At 35.8% G+C, this 19,905-nt stretch overlaps 2 protein-coding genes and 1 pseudogene across 5 annotated transcripts; 1 reads left to right on the plus strand and 2 right to left on the minus strand.

Annotated features, from left to right (window-relative positions):
* Positions 226 to 8,972, minus strand: LOC104769306 (WD and tetratricopeptide repeats protein 1-like). 4 transcript variants are annotated; one of them, XM_010493482.2, is made up of 20 exons: positions 8,844 to 8,972; positions 5,502 to 8,015; positions 5,268 to 5,336; positions 5,104 to 5,181; positions 4,651 to 4,785; positions 4,446 to 4,553; positions 4,235 to 4,363; positions 3,753 to 3,868; positions 3,555 to 3,672; positions 3,329 to 3,434; positions 3,038 to 3,177; positions 2,785 to 2,955; positions 2,589 to 2,699; positions 2,358 to 2,469; positions 1,546 to 1,877; positions 1,292 to 1,382; positions 1,081 to 1,176; positions 911 to 981; positions 691 to 818; positions 226 to 575 (listed from the first exon to the last, which is right to left on the minus strand). In XM_010493482.2, the coding sequence occupies exons 2-20, from the start codon at positions 5,571 to 5,573 to the stop codon at positions 494 to 496; spliced, it is 2,265 nt and encodes a 754-aa protein (XP_010491784.1). In that variant the 5' UTR covers positions 5,574 to 8,015; positions 8,844 to 8,972; the 3' UTR covers positions 226 to 493. The 4 variants fall into 4 exon arrangements, with proteins under 4 accessions (XP_010491784.1, XP_019097933.1, XP_010491782.1 ...); XM_019242388.1 differs by having other exon boundaries at positions 8,621 to 8,972; XM_010493480.2 differs by having other exon boundaries at positions 8,587 to 8,972.
* Positions 13,165 to 15,198, plus strand: LOC104769307 (annotated as a pseudogene).
* Positions 16,964 to 19,229, minus strand: LOC104769308 (protein pxr1-like). The gene is made up of 6 exons (XM_010493483.2): positions 19,045 to 19,229; positions 18,826 to 18,899; positions 18,686 to 18,737; positions 18,358 to 18,456; positions 18,194 to 18,246; positions 16,964 to 17,909 (listed from the first exon to the last, which is right to left on the minus strand). Exons 1-6 carry the CDS (start codon positions 19,114 to 19,116, stop codon positions 17,198 to 17,200), a joined length of 1,062 nt encoding a protein of 353 aa, XP_010491785.1. The 5' UTR covers positions 19,117 to 19,229; the 3' UTR covers positions 16,964 to 17,197.

Raw genomic sequence — 19,905 nt, forward strand, 5'->3', positions numbered from 1 at the left:
TCTATTATAATAACAAAAATACTTTTAGCTAATCGTGATTTTGGAATGTCACTTTCTTCAAAGTAGGGATATCTTTTGTGTTCACCAAGGAATGTTTTAAGATCAGGAGTTACTAACCCATTAATAATAGCATTAAAATAATAATTATAAACGTTAAAAAAAAAATCAACGAGATTGGACACAAACCCCCTTGACCCTCGTGTGCCGTCTCCAAAACAAAACAGAAACGTCAAACAATGTAACTTCAAAGAAAAAGAAAAAGCTGACATTTTCACAGTCAAAAGAAGCCAATATCGAACTGTACAACACAAAAAAAAAAAAGAGAGCTTGGAAAGAAGCTATGCATGAGATTTTACAGATAGAAAGCTTTTGCTACATTTGGAACCTAATCAAACACTATTATTCATTATTCATATTTCAAAGACATTGTTATTCCAACATCACCTTCACAAAGCAAAAGCTTATTTTTACCTATACACACTTTCCTCCTGCTTTAGCTCTGAGTACATTCAAATGGGTGAAAGTTTCCTTCTGCCAATTCTTGCATCCTAAACCTTTGCAGAAGCTCCACAGATCTGAAAGTGAATTATATCAATGCAAAACAACAAATCACCAAATCAATTTTGTGATCTCTGAAACCGCATGGAGTTTTAATATTAACTCAAAACCCCCCCATCACAGAAAACTTACAGGGGATTCTCTCGACTGTGGCTTAGCTTCTGTTGATTAATCTCCATTACTTCCACCACATTGGCCGTTGCAGGTCCAGCTGATCCACCCGCTACAATCGATGGGACTGCTGCGGTTGGGCTCCATATCTTCAGACACATTTTTATTAGCAAATGTTAATTTAAGAGATCTTACATGAAACTAAACCAAACCCTGAAGATAGCTTTGTGCCCTTTCTTACCTTTATTGTGTTATCAATTCCACTCGTCGCCACAACACTATCAATTGGGTGACATTGGATGCAGTTCACAACTAGAAACAAAGGCTTATTCTTTTAGCCAACTAAACGAAATTCACTGAAAATTGGAAAAAAATACTTAGGTAATGGATAAGCGTGATAAAGAAATTAACCTGCTTGATCGCCAAGAAGCACTTTCATAAGCCTTCCCGTCTGTTTCTCCCATATAAACCACCTACCATCATCGCTTCCACTTGCAATATATTCACCTGAAATTTGGTAAGAAAATGTTCACGGAGAGTTATTGACGTTTCAAATTTTTGTAAACGGCTTCTTTCTCATACACTGGGATAACATAAAATGTTGCAACCCTAAGAAACTTACCTCTCTGACCAAGAAAACTCGCCTGCTTAATATCAGTCCCTGTATTACAGTGGCCAACATATCTACGCTTCATATCAATGGCTCCCTCTGGCTATAATCACCAAGAATCCAATGGTGTAGAAGTTATATATCACATTAAGGAAGGGTATGACACAGCATAAACGAAGCAAAGTACTAACTTAAAAAAACGCATTCAATGTGCTCAATTTGTATTACTTTTAAAGAACTAACAATACTATAATCTTATAACTTACCTGATAAGACGTTCTATCATTTTGAGATGATGATGCAGTTCCTGAGGAGGCATTATCAACTGTATTTTCCATCGGTTTATCATCAGCTACTCTGTGAATTCGTAGGTTGAGACTGCCACGCATAGCATTCGAGTCTGGATCTCGTCCTTCATCATCAGACAAAGAAGTTTGAATATCCAACTCTAATTCCTCGTCATAATCAGAGTCTTCTCTTTCGGATCGTGACATATCATGTGAACTGTCACTGTTGGCCTCTGATCTATAGAGTATGTCACTCAAAGAAAGTACTCTAGTGGTTCCAGCACCCGTCTCTTCATTTTTCTCAGTTCCAGCTGTTTCGTCAAACAAAAGACAAGTACAAGAGTATTAAAATGTGAAAAGAAAATTCCTTGCCTGAATCATGAAAGCTTTTAAGCACATAAATACTCCTTGGCAATGTAAAGATCCCCCAAGTCAAAGAAAAGAGCTCTACATGTGTTACTTTGATACACTTTCAAATCAACAGAACAAACATCAGACACATAGACAATACTATATTGTTCTGGACAAAAAATTAAAGGAAGAAAGAGAAGCCCGATAAAGTTAAAGATGATTCTACGAATATATGTTATTCTTCTCTCATAATAATGATAAATTCTCCTCATTGATTAATGGTACTAACTCATCGAAGAGCCAAAAAAACCATCTAAGCAGAAACATCTTGAACCTCTATTCTAGCTCGACGTGGAAAACGGTAACAGCATGAAAAGTGAAAAATTACTGTTACTAAGCAGTTTATCTGCAGGAAAAGACATACGTCAGTTGTCACAAACCTGCTTGAAGATCCCTTTTAATGCTCTCCACCTTTGCCACTATATCGGCATCTGATGGGTTCAGATGTTGTGCAGCAGTCGCAAAATCTAAGGCTTCTTTACATCTTCCCAACTGCGTGAAAGCACATAAGTTTATGAAATAGAAGGGAGGCTAAAATAAATGCTTATTGCAGAATCATCTCTCTGTCAAATAGTAAACTAAATTAACTGTGATCAGAGCTATGAATTTACTTGATGCAGCGCTTCAGACATGTAGTAATGAGCTTTAAAAGATGAAGCATCAATTCTCCGAGCATTTTGACAATCTCTTACGGCCATATGAGCATCATTCTTCCACTTCCTCTGGAAAATAAAGGAATCAGCTGACTGTGGTTATCAGGGAGGATGTAAGGATTCAAGCTAGTTATAGACACCAGTTCTAAAGGACCTTGAGTAACAATGCAGCACGAGTACAAAGGCATTCAAGCCTTAGCGCAGACTCTATATCATTAGAATGAGCATCCAGAACTTCATTAGCTGCCTCAATTGCATAGAAAACATCTGTACCCTCTTCTAAAGACATTTTGGCAATTTCTACCAATTCGGTGCACTTCTTAACCTGAAAAGAAAGGAGTCAGATGCATTAAGAAAATGGAATGACAAGGTCACCTTATGGAACAATTACAAAGGGAGGTGCGAACCGTTGCAGAATTGTTATTTCTGTGAAAGCCATTTTGAGGAGTGACGGAAACCTGAGGTGGAGATTCTACATTGTGGAGGGCGTTACTGAAAGAAAAAAAGTTATCTACATCCCCTGGTGTGTATTGCATAATTCCCGTGCCTACAAGTCACAAACAAAGGAATGAATCAACAGACATTGAGCTTAAAAAGATATAGCAAAATGTTAGAAAAACTGACATTTTCAATGCGAAAAAAAATTCTAAACTAAGTAGGTAACTTTAAGCTTTAAGCAGCAAGCATCTCAACTGTACCATTATTCACATCCATCAGGTAGACATGCTCCCCGCTGTAACTGAGCAAAACTTCTTCGCCATTAGGACTAAAAGTAACATGTGTTAGGTGCAAATTTGTTCGCCCCTGAAATAATTTAAAATGTAGCAGACAGTGAGCTTGGGAAAAGCTTTGACAAAGAACACAATTTTACCACAGCAGTGTAGAACTAGTAGAGTATATTAATATTAATCAGATTAAACTAACACGTTCAGAAAGATGTATGGGACAGAAGTAATTGACACATGGAGGTGGAGGCATCCTTTTCCGACTTGATGTCAACGGTGGGAGCATCCTTCTATCGTACAAACGAGCAAATGCATCACTGCCAAAGAGGGAAAAAGAGCAAGAAGTTAATTAAGAGAAAAGGAGAGAACTCTGATCCACAAACATGGAGGCCAATACCTTCCACCAACAAGAAGTAGGTGTGGTCTTGTGGCACTTATATCACAAGACTTCAGGGAGAGTGTTTGCTTAGGAGGGTCAGCTAGTGCTCTTTTGGCACCACTGCGCAGATCAAGCTGCAAAATTCAGAGCTATCAACAACTTTAATTTTGCAAAAGAAAAATTTTCATAAGAGCCACACCATATAATTAACGTACATCTACAAAGAACCCAGATAAAGCTCATATGATATTCAAACACCCACACAAGACATCTAATGTACAAATATATAGAAAATACAAGGGAGATATACAAAAATATGGCACTCTGTTAGAAACTCGTAGCTGACAATCTAAGAAAGTTCGAAAAAATGCTAAAGAAATTTTGATCATAGGCACTAGACAAGTATCAAAACAGTGTTTTGGAGAAAGTTAAAGCCAAGATGGAAGTACTAGACAAACAGACCCTTAACTGAAAGAATGTAACCGGAGTTTGGATATTACCAGAACACTGCGGCATTCATGGTGAGCGGATCCAGGAGGAGGACAAGAGGTGGACTCTCGGAAATCATGCTGCCGTAAAGTCCCATCTTCACTAGCACTCCATACAACATTGGGGTTACCAGGCTCGACCTACACGGTGATAAAAAAACCTCTTCTAAATAAACAAACAGCTCAATATGCAAGACCCAAATACTGATTAAGAGTTTCTTACAGCTAGTTTTTTCACTCTTCGTGTGTGACATTGGTACAATGCTGATGGAATAATAGCATTGTCATCATCTCCTCTACTGCTTAACCGGGATAGATTGAATAGCCTAACCTACAAGATAAGAAAAATACACGCACACACCCCAGAAGAAAAATAAAATCACCAATAAACCTTAAAGAGCACAACCCAAAGGAGTAGTTTTATATACCTCAGCATCTCCAGCACCAGATACCACAAGCTCGTCGGAGGTTTCAGGGACAAACTTGGTACAGAATATGTTGGCAGTATGCCCTGTATCTATAGAATGCAAAAGCTTCCGACTGGAGTAATTCCAAATATTGATCTGCAAATCAAAAAGATAACTTTCTAGAGAAATTAGATGCTCAATTGGACTTCTTTAATACTCTCACCCAAACTAGCAATAACAGCAACGGTGAAACACTACGTAGACAATATAATTTTTGAAGGATGTAAGCATCACTAGAGATACTTCTTAAGCAACCAAACAAGCTCAACTAACTGATGCAAAGACTTGACTAACCAAAACTCCAATTTATCTGAACTACACAAGTGTAAAAAATAAAATTGAGTGATGCAACAACAACAACAACAAAAGGAAGAGTGCTAAGCTTGGCTGGTATATAAAAAGAATATAAAATACCCTTAAATCATCTGATCCAGAAATCAACAGCGAGCCATTAGAGTTCCAAGCCAGAGCATTAACACAGCCTTGATGTCCCTGCCACAAACAATTAAACATCATAATTGAAGAATACACGGATAGACATAGTCAAGGCCTTCAGCAGCAATTAAACTAAATCGTACCTCCATTTCCTCTTCCTGAGAAAGTCTCCGAACCAAGGAAGAGTGTAATTGCATTCTTTGATCAACCTCCTAGAACCAAGAATTTGAACAAAGTCTTTCTTTACTAAGGAATTGAACTATATAAATCAAAGTCTCGCACTGTAGCTAAAACCCTAGCAATAATAATAATGAGAAAGAAAAGCAAAAAAATCCAAATTCCAATGGGAGACGAACGCAGAGGTTGAGGTAACGTACATGACTCGGGTCCTGAGACCTTGTGTGGAGGAGATTGAAGATGTTACCATCGTGAAATCTGAGATTATCCATGGAGAAAGCGATCGCCACCGATGATGACAAAATTGGAAGAAGAAGAAAAAAAAAAAAGCCCTTTAGGCTCTCTCGTCTTTGCAATCTGACGCAATTTCTCACGAAATTTCTCGTAACTGGTTCTTCTACATTCTATGGTGAGATCATCTGCGCTCATGTGTTGTGTATTTATGTACTCTTAACACATCTGAGCCGTTCGTTTTTTTTATCTAACGATTTAATTACAGAGAGGTGCTTTTAATTTTTATTCAAACTCTTAAAAGTAAAAAAAAAAAAACATTAATTAGGGAAAACAATTTTTAACACATGGTGGTGTGACTGGTGAACGACCATTTATGCTGTCGATAATTTATTTTCCTTATATAATTGCTTCTGAATAGTATCATTTTGGGTAGACATTACTATTACTTTTGATCAAAGAGTTACCATTATTGTTTTTTTTTTTTTTCACGTGACAATGTGTGACAAAATGGTCAAATAAGGCCGACGACCTGTCGCAAGTGCGTTACTTCTGTGACTGGTATTGGACAAGTGTTGATTCTAAAAATCTCTAAACAAATTCTGCTAAACCTTTTTTATTTTTTTCTATCCTAACGTTTATTGCTATGTTGTAGTACTGTTGTAAAATTATTCTTCCGATTGCATTTTTCTGGAAGAAAACAAAAACACACAAAAAGAATCGGGTTTTAAATTTGTTTTTTCATACAATAGAAATTAGTGTACTTTTACGGTTTTACCTCTTTTCTATAGACTATGTAACTTTCTTTTTTTTGACCATTTTCTACTACTAGATTCTTCTGCATTCTAGGGCAAGATTTTTTAATTAATGTGTTCTAATTTCTAAACATGTCGGAGTCTAGACACATGCGTTGCGATCTTAATAACAATAAATATATTGAAGCAATGAAATAGTCGGGTTGGTTCACAAGATCCATCCGGTTGTATACTTATTAATACGACTTAGAGTTGTACATACTAATACGACTTAAGAGTTGAACCTTCACATTATGATATGTGTGACTTAGTTTTGAATCTTCACATGATATGCACTCTTATGTTTATTGCGATGGTGATTGATGAGACGGTTAACTGGAAATTATTATTATCACTTAGTTTCTACGGAACCAAAAAAAAAAAGACTCGATTCTCATGCTCGACAATGGTACTCTACTTTCAAAGACATGTGGGTACACCTCCCAATTTAATCCCATTCCCACCGGCCGTTGTAGAAAAATGGATTCTAGTGCACGGGGCGATCGATTGACGTATCCAAAGATCAATTTTTGTTATAATTGGTATGCGGAAACAAAATGATAGCATACTAGTTAATGAAAAGAAACAGAAGTTGGTATAACAAGTGGCTAGACAGCATGCCACAAACATATCCCACTGATAATATCGAATACTCCTAAACTTGCAATTTCCACTACCTAATAAATTAATCTTGACATTGAATAGGTCTACTATATATGTAAGGAGTTTGCAACAAACTGGCACAGAAAGTCTAAACACAATCAAAAGAAAAATTAAAAGATGAGATGAAGAACAAAGGGGAATCAAAGGGGCTTGTAGGTTTATGTTGCGCCACAATGTACACAATTGGACACAAAGATGACAATACTTCTTTCATATATAACACATTCCAAAATTTACAGAGTGTTCTTATTTCCGTCCTCTGAACAAATACACGAGAAAACAAAATAGACATCAATATTTATCCATTTAACACATGTGTGAGTCATCATACCTATGAAAAACGTCAACAGTTGTATACGCATACAGATTACTGCACACACGTTTGTAGAGGGAGAGAGATTAAATGCTCAAACATTATAATCTTATTCCAACATAGATACCAAAGTAAATACTCACAATTATTTCGACAAACGATTCCACAATGAATGAACTAAAGATATATCTAGAAAAAGAAATGAAACATTACTAAATTTTCTATAACCAGTTCAAGAAGTTTTATGATTATTTTACAAAACTGTAGGTAACGTGTTTTCCCTTATCCAAGCATCTGACTATTCCAATTTGCCACTATTCAACTATTCATCTAATATTTTAGTCAAGCCCCAACTAGAACTTAATTAGCGGTATAGAATAATCAAAAGCTCATACTAGTTTTCCTTTGCTACACAAAAATTATTTTCTTTCCCACAACGATCGGAGATTAGCTATACTCAGTCATCAAACTGAAGATTTTTCTTTGATGGCTTCCACATATCTTTAACTGATTATCCCTTTTGATTGCACATATATCTATTAAATACTTTAGAATAATAACTTACATGGAAACTACAATGCCCACGATTTATAGCACATGAACTCCAAAAAAATTTCTCCATTAAAACCAATATGATTCCATGGATTCAAGTGCAATCAGCTTTGACTCACCTTTTGAAGTTGAGGCTTGAGACAATTCATATGTGATAGAGTCTGCAAGAAAAGGAAGTTTTTATTTCAATGATAACAGCATGTATTTTACTTCAAAATACAGACATCCTATTCCTACGAGTCTAACCACGATGGATCAACAAATCTAACCCAATTGAATATAAACATCAAATTCTATGAGATACCTATAACAACTTAATCTGTTCCTAATAGTCTATATGTACTCCTTCACATATATGTAGTTTTGGTATGCACAAAGACAGATATGAATACAAAATGACTAGCTAAAACAATCGTATAAGGAAGATTCATGAAGGAGAAGTTATGACAGAAAGAGAGTGAGCACGCAAAAGCAAACCATATACAAAAAGTTTATACAACTTCCCCTTTGTGTGCTCACTCTCTTCTGTCAACTTCTTTCCCCCATCAACATAATATATACACGCACATAATTTATCTGATTATAATATATATAAGCATGAAATATGTTTTTCAAAACAAAACAAACAAAAAGGAAGAAGAAAAACAAAAATACAATTAGTCCAGAAACCGATGAATAAAAAAAGATTAAAAAAAAAAAAGAGAGAAAGACACAAGTACAGATCGAAGGTACTTGAAATCAAATCTGGGGATAAACAGCAACTAACAAAGACTTGATCGATGAATCCATAAATGGAAAGTATAAATCTCTAAGTACGGACACTGCAAGTTAGGGTTTCATCTCTGATTCTCCCAGCTTTAGTTTTTTTTTTAAAAAGGAACTGAATCTAGAAACAAAGGTAAAGGAGATAAAACTCAAAATTGCAGCTAGAAAATTTAATAAAACAAGCTTAATTAAATCTATCTCTCTCTCTTTCATGCAAAGCATACATGTGTCGGCTGCCTCATCCTCTCTCTACATATATCAAAACGAAGAAGAGATTATATAGAGAAATTTTTTTTTATAAGAAAAAAAAACCCTAGAATGTATAAAAGCTGAATCCGAAAACATTAAAGATTAAAAAGAAGAAGAGAAAAAAAGGTGAAACAGAGATGAAGGAGAGAAGAAAGTACGGATAACAAAACGCTTGGTTATGGTTTGTCGGAGAGAGAAACGTGTCGCAATCAAAGGCTAGGATTTGACTTGAGAGATGTTATGAGCCGTTGGATGTGTCTTTTTTTGTTCCAGTTCCGTCTCTTTGCCGTCTTATCTGCTTACTGTCTTCTTTTTCTTTTTAACTCAGTGCTCATTACAGAGAGATAAACACGCATCATCATCCGTTTCTTCTCTTATCTTCTCTCTTTTTAATCTCGAAGATTAACTAATGCTGGTTAATCTATCTCTCTTTAAACTGTTGTGTCATGTGTGCTTGGTTTTTCGAAGTTAACCACAATGATTAGAAGAAAAGTTAAAGTGTTGTAGTTGATGTAATTAGTGCTGCGGTATAAATATAATTACTGTCGCAGCTTTGAATGAGTAAGTGGCGTGGCAGGGTTTTTGGTGCCCACTAATTAATAAACACGTTTTCAACCAAAAGATAGGACCGGATACAGGTATACTATTCAGTGGCATGTTCATTTTTGGGTAATGAACCGGGTAATGCGATAAGGGTCGGAAACAAATTATCCACATATATGTATACCATCGATACCGAAGTGTCTTGTATTCGCTAGAATCAACTAGAGATTGTCTTAAACTTATGATAGTTTTTATGACACTACAAGAAAACACGTTGATTTCAGACGGAATTTCTGACGGACAAATACCGTAGGAAATTTCTGACAGTTTTCCAAGAGATTTTAGACAAGTTTCTGAGGAAATTCTGAGGAAATCACATCTTTGGAAAACTCTCGGAAATTTGTTAATCCGTCAGTAATTTCTTGGAAATTTCTGACGAAAATAAGGTCGTCGGAAAATCCTCCAAATTTTTTCAATAATTTCGACGGTTTTCCGGGAGGTCAATGACCGTTGGTATATTCTAAGCGATTTCCGACAGATTACTGAGAACTTTGTCATTATATCCGTTGTAATTATATCCGTTACGATTATATCCGTTGCGATATAGCCGTTGCGATTATATCCGTTGAATGTGACCGTTGCTATTTAAAAATCCCTCTGAAATCTGTTGGAAATCTCTTGGAAAGTTTGTGTATATATATTCAAGTTATGATTTACTTGTTTGGTAAACGAAAATATACACAATACCAACAATAATGTCTTCTTCAGATCCTTATGCTTATTTTCGTTCATGGATGGATAAACCTAGATACAATGAAGAGATGGGCAAACTTACAGAAGAGTTCAAGGAAGGTCTTAGACAATTCATGTTATTCGCGTCAAACCAGAGCATAACGCGAGAAACAGGTACTATGTCTTGTCCTTGTCCAAAATGTCGGAATTACAAAAATCTGGAGGTATCGTTAGTAAAGAAGCATTTGTTTAGGGATGGATTTATGCCGGGTTATAAGATATGGTTTTTGCATGGAGAAAGTGAATCAATGGTAGATTATGGTAGTACTAGTCAACATTATATTCCGGATAGTGTAGAAGAACCACCGATAGAAGTAGACGTAGGTACATTTCAGATGGTGAACGATGCGTTTAGGGAAAATGCGCCCTCATTAATTCAGGATGGAGATAGAGTAGAACAGCCGAAGGTTCTATCGTAGCACAAAGCATCAACGAAGAAACCGCACACTTCTCAGAATATTATTTTCCGAAACACGTCCAAACAAAGATGCGAAAACCTGCTCGACACGATGACGGTGGGGAGACACCTTTTTACCCTGTACAAGTCCCAAATATATTTTCCCAAATTGGTCGATTAAGTGGAAAAGCAAAGAAACGAAGGCTAACAGAGGAAGAGGTACAACACTTGCACATGTACATAATCACAAATTGTGAAGAGCTTATGGAGTATGAGAGGTAAAAAATTTACAATTGAAATGCTAATTTATTTTTATTATATTTGAAATTGCAAATTTATTTATCCTCATGTTAATTAATTTATAGGATTTACTTGGACCAAGTACGCTTTACATATCCAGACATGAGCGAGGATGAAGTTCAAAAACTCAAGCAGGCTGAATTTAGTCGTTGGCTAAAATTCTACGTAAGTTTTTCTTATTTAAAATTTATTAGTATATATATTTCAAATTAAAGTTATTTTATTGTTTGAATATTTTCTAAAAATATTTTTTATAGGTAACAACAATGTCTTCTAGAGGGCAATCATTTCCTACATGGTTATTGGAGTTTGCTAATGGGCCTTTATATGTTGCGGAAGCGTATCCCATCTATTGTACTCGTGGTTACGCATTCAAGATTCTTAGACCCAAAAAGACTAGGTCAACTTGTGATTATGGTGTGTCGGCACAATCTGGTGATCTTGTATACTATGGTGTCCTTCGTGAAATCTTAGAAGTTCGTTATCCAGGGATGATCAATTTACGGTGCATTGTTTTTTCATGTGAGTGGTACAATCCAATTGTTGGATCTGGTGTGAAACATGACGAATTTGGTGTCACAACAATACATTTGAGAAAGAGACTCCAAGAATATGATCCATTCATCCTCGCTTCACAAGCCGATCAAGTATGCTACATTAGATATCCACGGGGAACTGCAGCAAACGACCTTTGGATCACAGTGATGTCAGTAAATCCTAGAGGAAGGATTGTTGGGATTTCCGATGATAGTGAACATGAACCTATGCAGCAAAACTCATTGGGTACCATAGGAGCGGTTGAGCATTCTCTAGAAATTGATCTTGTCGTTGATTTCACCAACTTTGTAGATGACGAGATTTACGATGATTCTGAGGAAGAGAGTGGAGAATTTGAGGATGCTTCTGATTCGGACAATTCTGAATATTCATCGTCTGACGAAGACGAGGAATAAATTGTATTAATTTTGTATTTTATTCTATTTTCATAATTATATGTATGTATTTATTAAAAACATGGAAATAAATTTTAGCTCTTGAAGTTTTCATATAATATTTTCATAAATTTAAATTAGCAATTTATATATATAATTTGGTATGTATTTGTATATTTATATATCAAATATATATCAGTCTCGGTATTACAGACGGATAACCAAGAAAACTTATACGGCTCGCAAATCCGTCGGATAAGTCCTCGGAAATCTGTAAGAAAATTCAGAGGGATGCCCGAGGGAAGACGAATGCAGTCATATTAAGAAAAAAAACTCGTTTCCTAGGAAAACCCTCGGAAATTTCCGATGAATTACCGAGGCTTAAACCGCGTCCTCTGAAATCTGTCGGAAAATTTCGACGACTTTCCAAGAGATTTTCACTTATTTAAAGAATATTATAGTTTTGATACTTCTAATGTGTTGTCTAATATTATAATAAGCCATATTTGACAATAAATTAGATTATAATACATTGTACCACAAAAAAATATAACATTTGAAAGATTACATTATCTACACTTAAGTGTTTATAAGATGATATTAGAGATATAGTTCAAATTTAGTGGAAAGTTATTTGTATTTATAAAAATTATTTGATTTTTTATCTATTATGATCCTAAATATAATTGTATTGACAATATGTCTTAGTCTAGTTTTAAACAACTATTAAGATCAATTAATTTTTGTAAAATTGTTATAAATATAATATCCGTCTGAAACTTCTCGGAAATTACCGACGGATTACCAAGGGACTTTGACTTTCCGAGGAAGTTCCGTCGGTTGTGTTTTCTTTGGTTAAATTAATGGTTGACTGGCCAATAAAAATACATGCAATTATTATGCGACGGATTTCTGAGGGAATCTATTGTTCAGACGAATTTCCGACAGATTATGAATTTCTGACGGTTTTGCGAAGCGAAAATATAATACCCGCCTATTATTTCATTCACGCGGCAAACCCTAATTGTTTTCTAGGGCTTTCCGACGGTTTGTGTCACTCTGAAAGGTTTTTACATATACATAACCTCTTAATTTTGTCCCCAGTCGCATCTCCACTGTTGAAACCGTTCGTTGCCCCTCCGCCGGTGGTCTTCTCCTCCCCGCCGCTCGTTTCCTTGCCGCCGGTCTTTCCTTCCCTCCGCTGGTCCCTCCACCGGTGGCCATCTCTTCCCTCTGCGGTCTTCTCCTTCCCTCCGCTGGTGGTCTTCTTCTCCCCTCCACCGGTGGCCATCTCTTCCCTCTGCGGTCTTCTCCTTCCCTCCGCTGGTGGTCTTCTTCTCCCCTCCGCCGGTGGCCATCTCTTCCCTCTGCGGTCTTCTCCTTCCCTCCGCTGGTGGTCTTCTTCTCCCCTCCGCCGGTGGCCATCTGCTTCTTTTCCGCCGCCGGTCATCTGCTTCCCTCCGCCGGTGGTATCCTTCAACCGGTCACCATCTTTAAACATCTGAAATCATGTAAGTTTCATATTTTATTATGATTTTGATTTGTGATTCTTAGTTTTGTTTGTTAGAATTAGGTTTTTGAATACATTTAATTAGATCTTGATTGGATTTGTTGATGAATTAGGGGTTTGATATGGATTTAGATTTTTAATTTTAGAAAGAATTTCTTTGTGTAGAAAGAATTTAATTTAGAATTGGGCTTTTGAAAACAATTTATTTATTTGTTGATTACTAATTTAGAATTAATTTTAGGAAAGAATTTTAGAAAGAATTTATTTGTTGATTACTATAATTTTGGGATTTAGAATAGTTTTATAAAAAATTCTGTTTATTTATTTGTTGATTACTACTTTATAAAATTGTGTAGGTCTTATGAAGAATTTAATGCTTCGTCATCTAACCGTTTCCCGATCCGGCAATCACAAAGTGGCTCACCATCTCAAAGTCCTTCTTGTGTCCCTGAGACAAGGAACTCAGCTCCTCCATCGGTTATGAGCATTGAAGAGTATGTTAGTCAACCAGGCCGACAACATATACAGAGACTCCACCCGGGAGAAGAAAACGGAGCTACATGGTAATTAACTTCACTTTATCTAATTATTTAAAATTGATTAATTGGTCCTTAACTAATTAGTATTAAAAATATGTTTTTCAGGTTTGGTTTAGATAATGGAATAACAAAATCTATACTTAATATTTTCAAGACACAGTTGGATAAACCATGGGAAACATACGAACATGTGGACAAAGAAACCAAAAAGATTTGGTTTAAGACTTTTGCTGTAAGTTAACAGTTATTTCTTTTTTTCATAAGTTTTAATATTTAATTTTTAGATTTATTTTAATTATCATTTTTTCACTGATTGTAGCAAGATTATAATTGGGAAAGCGGTCATTGTCATAAAGTGCGAAAAGCTTTTGATATTCAAGCCAACAAATCTTATGGAAATCACTTGTATTAGTGGAAGCAAGGCAAAAAAATGCCTAAGTGTCTAAAACCTGATGTTTGGAATGGGTTTATCAGATATTGGAGTATGGATGAGACGCAAGCTGATTCAACACAAAAGTCGATTAACCGTAGGAGCACACGTGGTGGAAAGGGACCAGATACCCACAATGGAGGTTCTATAACCTTTAAAAAACATGAGAGAAAAATGGTAAGTTTTCTAATATAATCACTTTTACTTTTTAAAAATTTATAAGTTGTTTAGATTTAATATGTTATGTTTTTCTTTAAATGTAGACAAAAGAGGCTGGAGGGGTTGCACCTGATTGGTTAGAAGTTATGGAAGCCACCCACACAAACAAGAAAACTGGACAAATTCAAGATATGGTTGTCGCAGAACGGATTGAGAAGATTAAGATCCGGAAGATGGAACGGCTTACACAACTCTCTGAGGATGGCTCACCCATAGTTGATATACCTCGTCCGGAAGTCAACCAAATGTGTCTTGAGGTATATTTGAATATATTGTTTTGTCTTTTTATTTATTTCCAATCATTAATTAATTATTATTTTTTTATTTAGGAAATTCCTTTAACTAAGGGTCGGAGACCCGGTTTAGGAAATCTTCCGTCAGGAGGTGGGAATGTCTCTTCGGTTTTTCCTCGGGACAATGAACTTGTTCAACAAGTTCAAGATCTTAACCGGCTCTTAAAAGAAAAAGACGCGACGGTCGAAGAACTGAAGCAAGAAAACATCCAGATTAAGGAACAATTTAGCCAGACCCAAACAACACTTTCCCAACTTCAAAGTTTTATTTCCTCCCAATTTCCTGGACAATTCCCTCCTCCTAATTCTAGCTAATTTGTTTTTTAATTTTACGAAAAATGTTATTTAGTTGGATAATTATGTATTTGGGATGTATATATTTTGTATTAGGATATTTTATTTATTTTCAGCTTTTTGATATGTATAATATTTTATTTATTATTAAAGAATTTCTATTTTTATTTTATATTTATTTTTTATTTTTTTTTTCGTTTATATATAAGAGCCCTCAGAAAGTTCTCGGCAACTCCGTCATTGTCAGAAATTCCTCGGAAACGCGACCCTCGAAAATCCCTTGGAAAATATGTCTCTTGGAAATTCTTCAGAAACATGACGCCCTTGGAATTCTCTCGAAAGTCATTTGTCCTTGGAAAACCGTCGCAAATCAGGCCTCTCGGAAATACGTCGGAAAGTTTTGTCCTTGGAATTCCGTTCGAAAATTAGTCCTCTTGAAAATTCCTCGGTAATTTGGAATCCTTGGAAATCCCTTGGAAATTGTACACCCTTGGAAATCTGTCGGAAATTTTCGACAGATTTCAGACGATTCCTAATTTCCGACAAGCGGTTTCCGAGGACTTTTTTTCTCGATAACTCGTCAGAAAAGACTGTTTCCGACGGTCTACCGACGATTCTCTCCCTTGAAAACTGGCTGTTTTCTTGTAGTGTGAATGCCTATCTTGGAAAAAAAAAGTCATAACAAATATTGATCGGTTAGTAATAATATACAGCTCTCGAAATAGACGTTCCTAGTAGACATGCAGTTAGTAGTTGAAATTAGTTGGTGGTGTTATTATATTTATACCGTTGCAACACAATTTACACAAATTTATGTATAATTATTTAGTGATATAGTAAGAAGATGGTACAAAACAATGAAACTTAAACATGATGCAGCAAGATATCTGATTAGTTATCCAAAAATCTGATATTATTGTCTTTTAATTGCCTAATTAACATTACTATAGGGGTTAAAACGTTCACATAAACATAATTAATAATGTAATCTACTAATCTTCTACATTTAACTGTTATAATTGTTGTACCAAATCCAAACTTACACCACAATGTCTTATGTCAACCGTAAATATGTTTGTCCGTAATTAATTTTTTTTTCTTTTTTCTTAAAATTCGATTTTCAGTAAATTGATTTCCAAACAAAGAAATAGCTTAGAAATTGTTGGTTCCAGGTTCCATAGAATTCTGATAATCAAGAGAGAGAAGAAACTGAGGATGCATATTGCATACTTTATTTTTAAAAATATTTTGTAAATATTGATAATTCCTATATATGTAATAATTTCTTGCCATTTTTAATATAAAACCCTTTCATTCCCAATAAACTCTTAATAAAAAGCGCTTTGCTCTTTTGTTGTTTGGCTCTTTGCAATCTGACGCAAGTTCTAGTAGTACCTGGTTCTACATATTAATATGAGATCGTCTGCGCGCATGTGTTGTTTAACAGTGTACTCTAAATACGTCTGAAACGTTAGCTTTTATCAAACAACCACCTCATCGTACATACTCGTTTTAACGGCCACAAAAAGTCTTTCTTTTAACAGAGACACAGAACCCCTGCTAATTAGTACAACAGTACGAAGCAAAGCTGTACACCAACGTCGTTCACAGTTTCAGATCTAGAAGTTGTACTTATTTGATCGAAACTAAACTTTCTTGATATAGATTAGGACAACATTAACATTTCAATATTAGTTTCCCATCGATCATAACTTCTGGAAGCCATATTGGCTTTTGGGTATTATCAAAAGTGAGTTGATGATATATAGCTTACATCTCTTGCTTGTGAGCAACCCAGTTTATATGATTAACTATTAAATTTTTCTTTGTCTGAAAAGTGAATATATTTCATATCAAAGAGTGAGACTAACACTCATTCATATTCATAGTTCAAGAAATTAGCTTTCCAACCCCAATGCAATTTGGCTACACATTTTGTAAGCAACATAGCCTAAAAACCCTACATTTTCCAAAATAGGAGTTCACTGTATAATTTAAAAAGAAACCATAAGCTGTCTACTACGGTAGTTGCCGTTAGAGAACCACCGCGAGGATATCCTAGTCTTTGGCTTGACTGTGACTAAGAAGACTCTTCTTCCACTTCGGTTTCATTTCCCGAACTGTCTTCTCCTCCCTCTTTCTCCTTCTTCCCCTCTGGAGATTGCTTCAGATTCACCAAGAGTTTGGCCTCATCGTCTTCATCTTCACCCTCTTCTTCACCATCAGAGTCATTCCTCTTAATCTTCTTCGAAGAAGTCCTCTGCTTTTTCACTTTGGCATTCACAGCTCCTGATGAAGATGAGGGCCTTTTCTGTTTTCGGTTCTTTGATTCAGGAACCTTCTTGCTAGGTTTCAAGACCTTGGGCTTCGCCTCTTCATCAGATGTATCATCATCAGATGTATCATCATCCTCACCACCAGAGTAGCTGCTTTTGATCTTCTCCAAGGAAGTCTTCGGTTTTTTCACTTTGGCATTGACAGCCCTTGATGAAGATGAAGTCCTTTTCTGTTTCGGGTTCTTTGTTTCAGAAACCACCTTGCTGGATTTCACAGCTTTTGCTGTCTCTTTGTCACGACCATTCTGCTTGCTTTGAGACCTTCCACTCATGCGAGAGGCTGCTGCTACAATCTTCCCACCAATATCACCCATCTTGCCATTTCTCTCAGATTCAGCCTTTGGAGCCTTCTTCTCCACATGTTTCGACTTCTCAGCTTTCTTCACACCTCTTCTTGGCTTCTCTTCTTCTTCTTCACTATCATCAGACAGCTCACCAGATCTGGCTTTCGCCTTGCTGTAAACACAATAAAAGTCATTAGCTCTTCGACAAAGCAAGAAAAATATACTATAATCACTATAGCTCCCTCTACATTATGAATTCAACTTCATTACGTGTGTAGCAGAGATAAGGTGTCTACAAGTGTGCATGTAAAGAGTTTAAACAGATGCAACAAAGATCACTACAGATGCAACAAAGATCACTAAGAGTACCTTATTATAGCTTATAAACAATCAGTAGAACCCAATACAACAACAACACAGGATCTCTAATAACCAACATAATAAGGGAACACTTACGGTTCCGGAGCAGCGTCGGAACTCTCATCATCAGATACATCCGGTAGGGAGATCTGAAAAAAACAAAAACAAAAACAAATGCTACACCATTAAACACTTTGAGACACACAATGGCAAAAAACACAATAACTGATGATAAAAAACACTCTCTAGCTAAATCCTACCTCATCATCATCATCTTCAGTATCATCATCTTCATCAATCAACTCCCACCTCTCCTTATTCATATCCAAAACCTCAACCTCTCCGTCCGCATACAAAATCTATTGTCATAGAATGAAGATAACAATGTAACAGAGAGTAAAATCATTAAATGAAACATAATCTTAATTACAATTGAATTCCCCTAAGAAAAGTAAATCCACCACTCAAAAATCATTCAATTCAGATTTAGATACCAACATTACATTAAATGAATACGCAATTCAAAAACCCAAAAGAGTATAATATGAAACAAATCCAGAATCAAGCAGAAAACAATCAGATTTATACCCGATGTTTCTTCTTAGAAGGAACAAAAGCATCCACCAATCCTTGATAGAATCTGCCAATTTCAAGAGATCTTTCTGTAAGGATTCATTCAACAAAAGAGAACCCTAATTTTTAGTCAACACGCAAAATTGAACACTCACTTGCGGTCAATAGGCCACCAGACTCTAATCTTCGAGCCCACAAGTCCTTCTCCATACTCTTGACCAACAGAGACCTTAGTCAACAACAACAAAAAGTTTGATACTTTAGAGCAAAATTCGCATAGAAATTAAAACCCTAGTTTATTTCTTCAGTCAAAATTCAAACCCAACAAAAAAAAACAAAGAAGAAGCGTGGGTTGTTGTTGTAAGGGGGAGAACCTTAGCGGAACGGCTTAGAGAAGGTCTGGTGTTTTTCGAGGCAGAGGTAAGCCTCTTCTTCGAATCAACCATCTTCTTTCAGGCAAGAAGAAGAAGAGAAGAAGAAGGAACCAGTGTTTGGTGGTGTCAGTGTGTTTTTTTTCTTACAGGGCAGAGAGAGATTTTTGTGTGGAGAAGAAGTGAAGAAGAAAGAGGAGCAGTGAAAGTTGGGATTATATTAGGGTATGAAGGGGTGTGATTTGTAATTTCTGATTTTATTTGTGATTTTTTCCCCTGAAGGGTAAAGGAGCGTTGCCAACCCCAACCAACGTTAAAAAGACGACACGTGACTTCACATATATTAGGAATTACCCACTCACGTGAGACTCACGTCCACATGTTTTGTTTCTTTCCTTCTTTTGGTCTTCTTCCCTTGTTTATAGTGAGATATGTTTCCATCTTTAAGCACCCAGTTGCAATGTATTGAGTTGTGTTTCTATCTTTAAGCTCCCACCAGCTGCAATGGATTGTTCTGATTAGTTGTGTTTCTATTTTCTGCATTTTTGTTAGCAAAGTAAAAAGTTAAAAGATAAATTTGTATCCTAGTATGGTGTTTTTAGATTACTATGGTTATGATGCTCAAGGTAATCCTAAAACACCATATTATGATACAAATTTATCCACTGATTGAAAACCGGAAGAATTATGAAAAAAATTGATAGAAGATATAGTCAAGTTATGAGATGTATAGATAAAACAATCACGGGAATTTTTGAAAAATTGTTTATATAGATTTATCAGTCAAAATAAAACAGGTTTAAATAGATCAACTCTTTTTTTTCTATTTGAAAAAGTGTTTTTATATATATAGATCAACTCAAT

The sequence above is a fragment of the Camelina sativa genome, chromosome 20 (genome assembly GCF_000633955.1).
Source record: "Camelina sativa cultivar DH55 chromosome 20, Cs, whole genome shotgun sequence".
Classification (NCBI taxonomy): domain Eukaryota; kingdom Viridiplantae; phylum Streptophyta; class Magnoliopsida; order Brassicales; family Brassicaceae; genus Camelina; species Camelina sativa.

Bases quoted from the DNA above. Each gene is read 5' to 3' on its own strand.
- LOC104769306 (XM_010493482.2), bottom strand. From the start codon at position 5,573: ATGGATAATCTCAGATTTCACGATGGTAACATCTTCAATCTCCTCCAC. The intron at 3,869-4,234 runs GTAATATCCAAA...TGAATTTTGCAG, and splicing joins ATGAATGCCGCAGTGTTCTG to CTTGATCTGCGCAGTGGTGC. The intron at 819-910 runs GTAAGAAAGGGC...ATGTGTCTGAAG, and splicing joins GAATTGATAACACAATAAAG to ATATGGAGCCCAACCGCAGC.
- LOC104769308 (XM_010493483.2), bottom strand. From the start codon at position 19,116: ATGGTTGATTCGAAGAAGAGGCTTACCTCTGCCTCGAAAAACACCAGA. The intron at 18,457-18,685 runs GTATAAATCTGA...CTATGACAATAG, and splicing joins CTTCTAAGAAGAAACATCGG to ATTTTGTATGCGGACGGAGA. The intron at 17,910-18,193 runs GTAAGTGTTCCC...TTGTGTTTACAG, and splicing joins TCCGACGCTGCTCCGGAACC to CAAGGCGAAAGCCAGATCTG.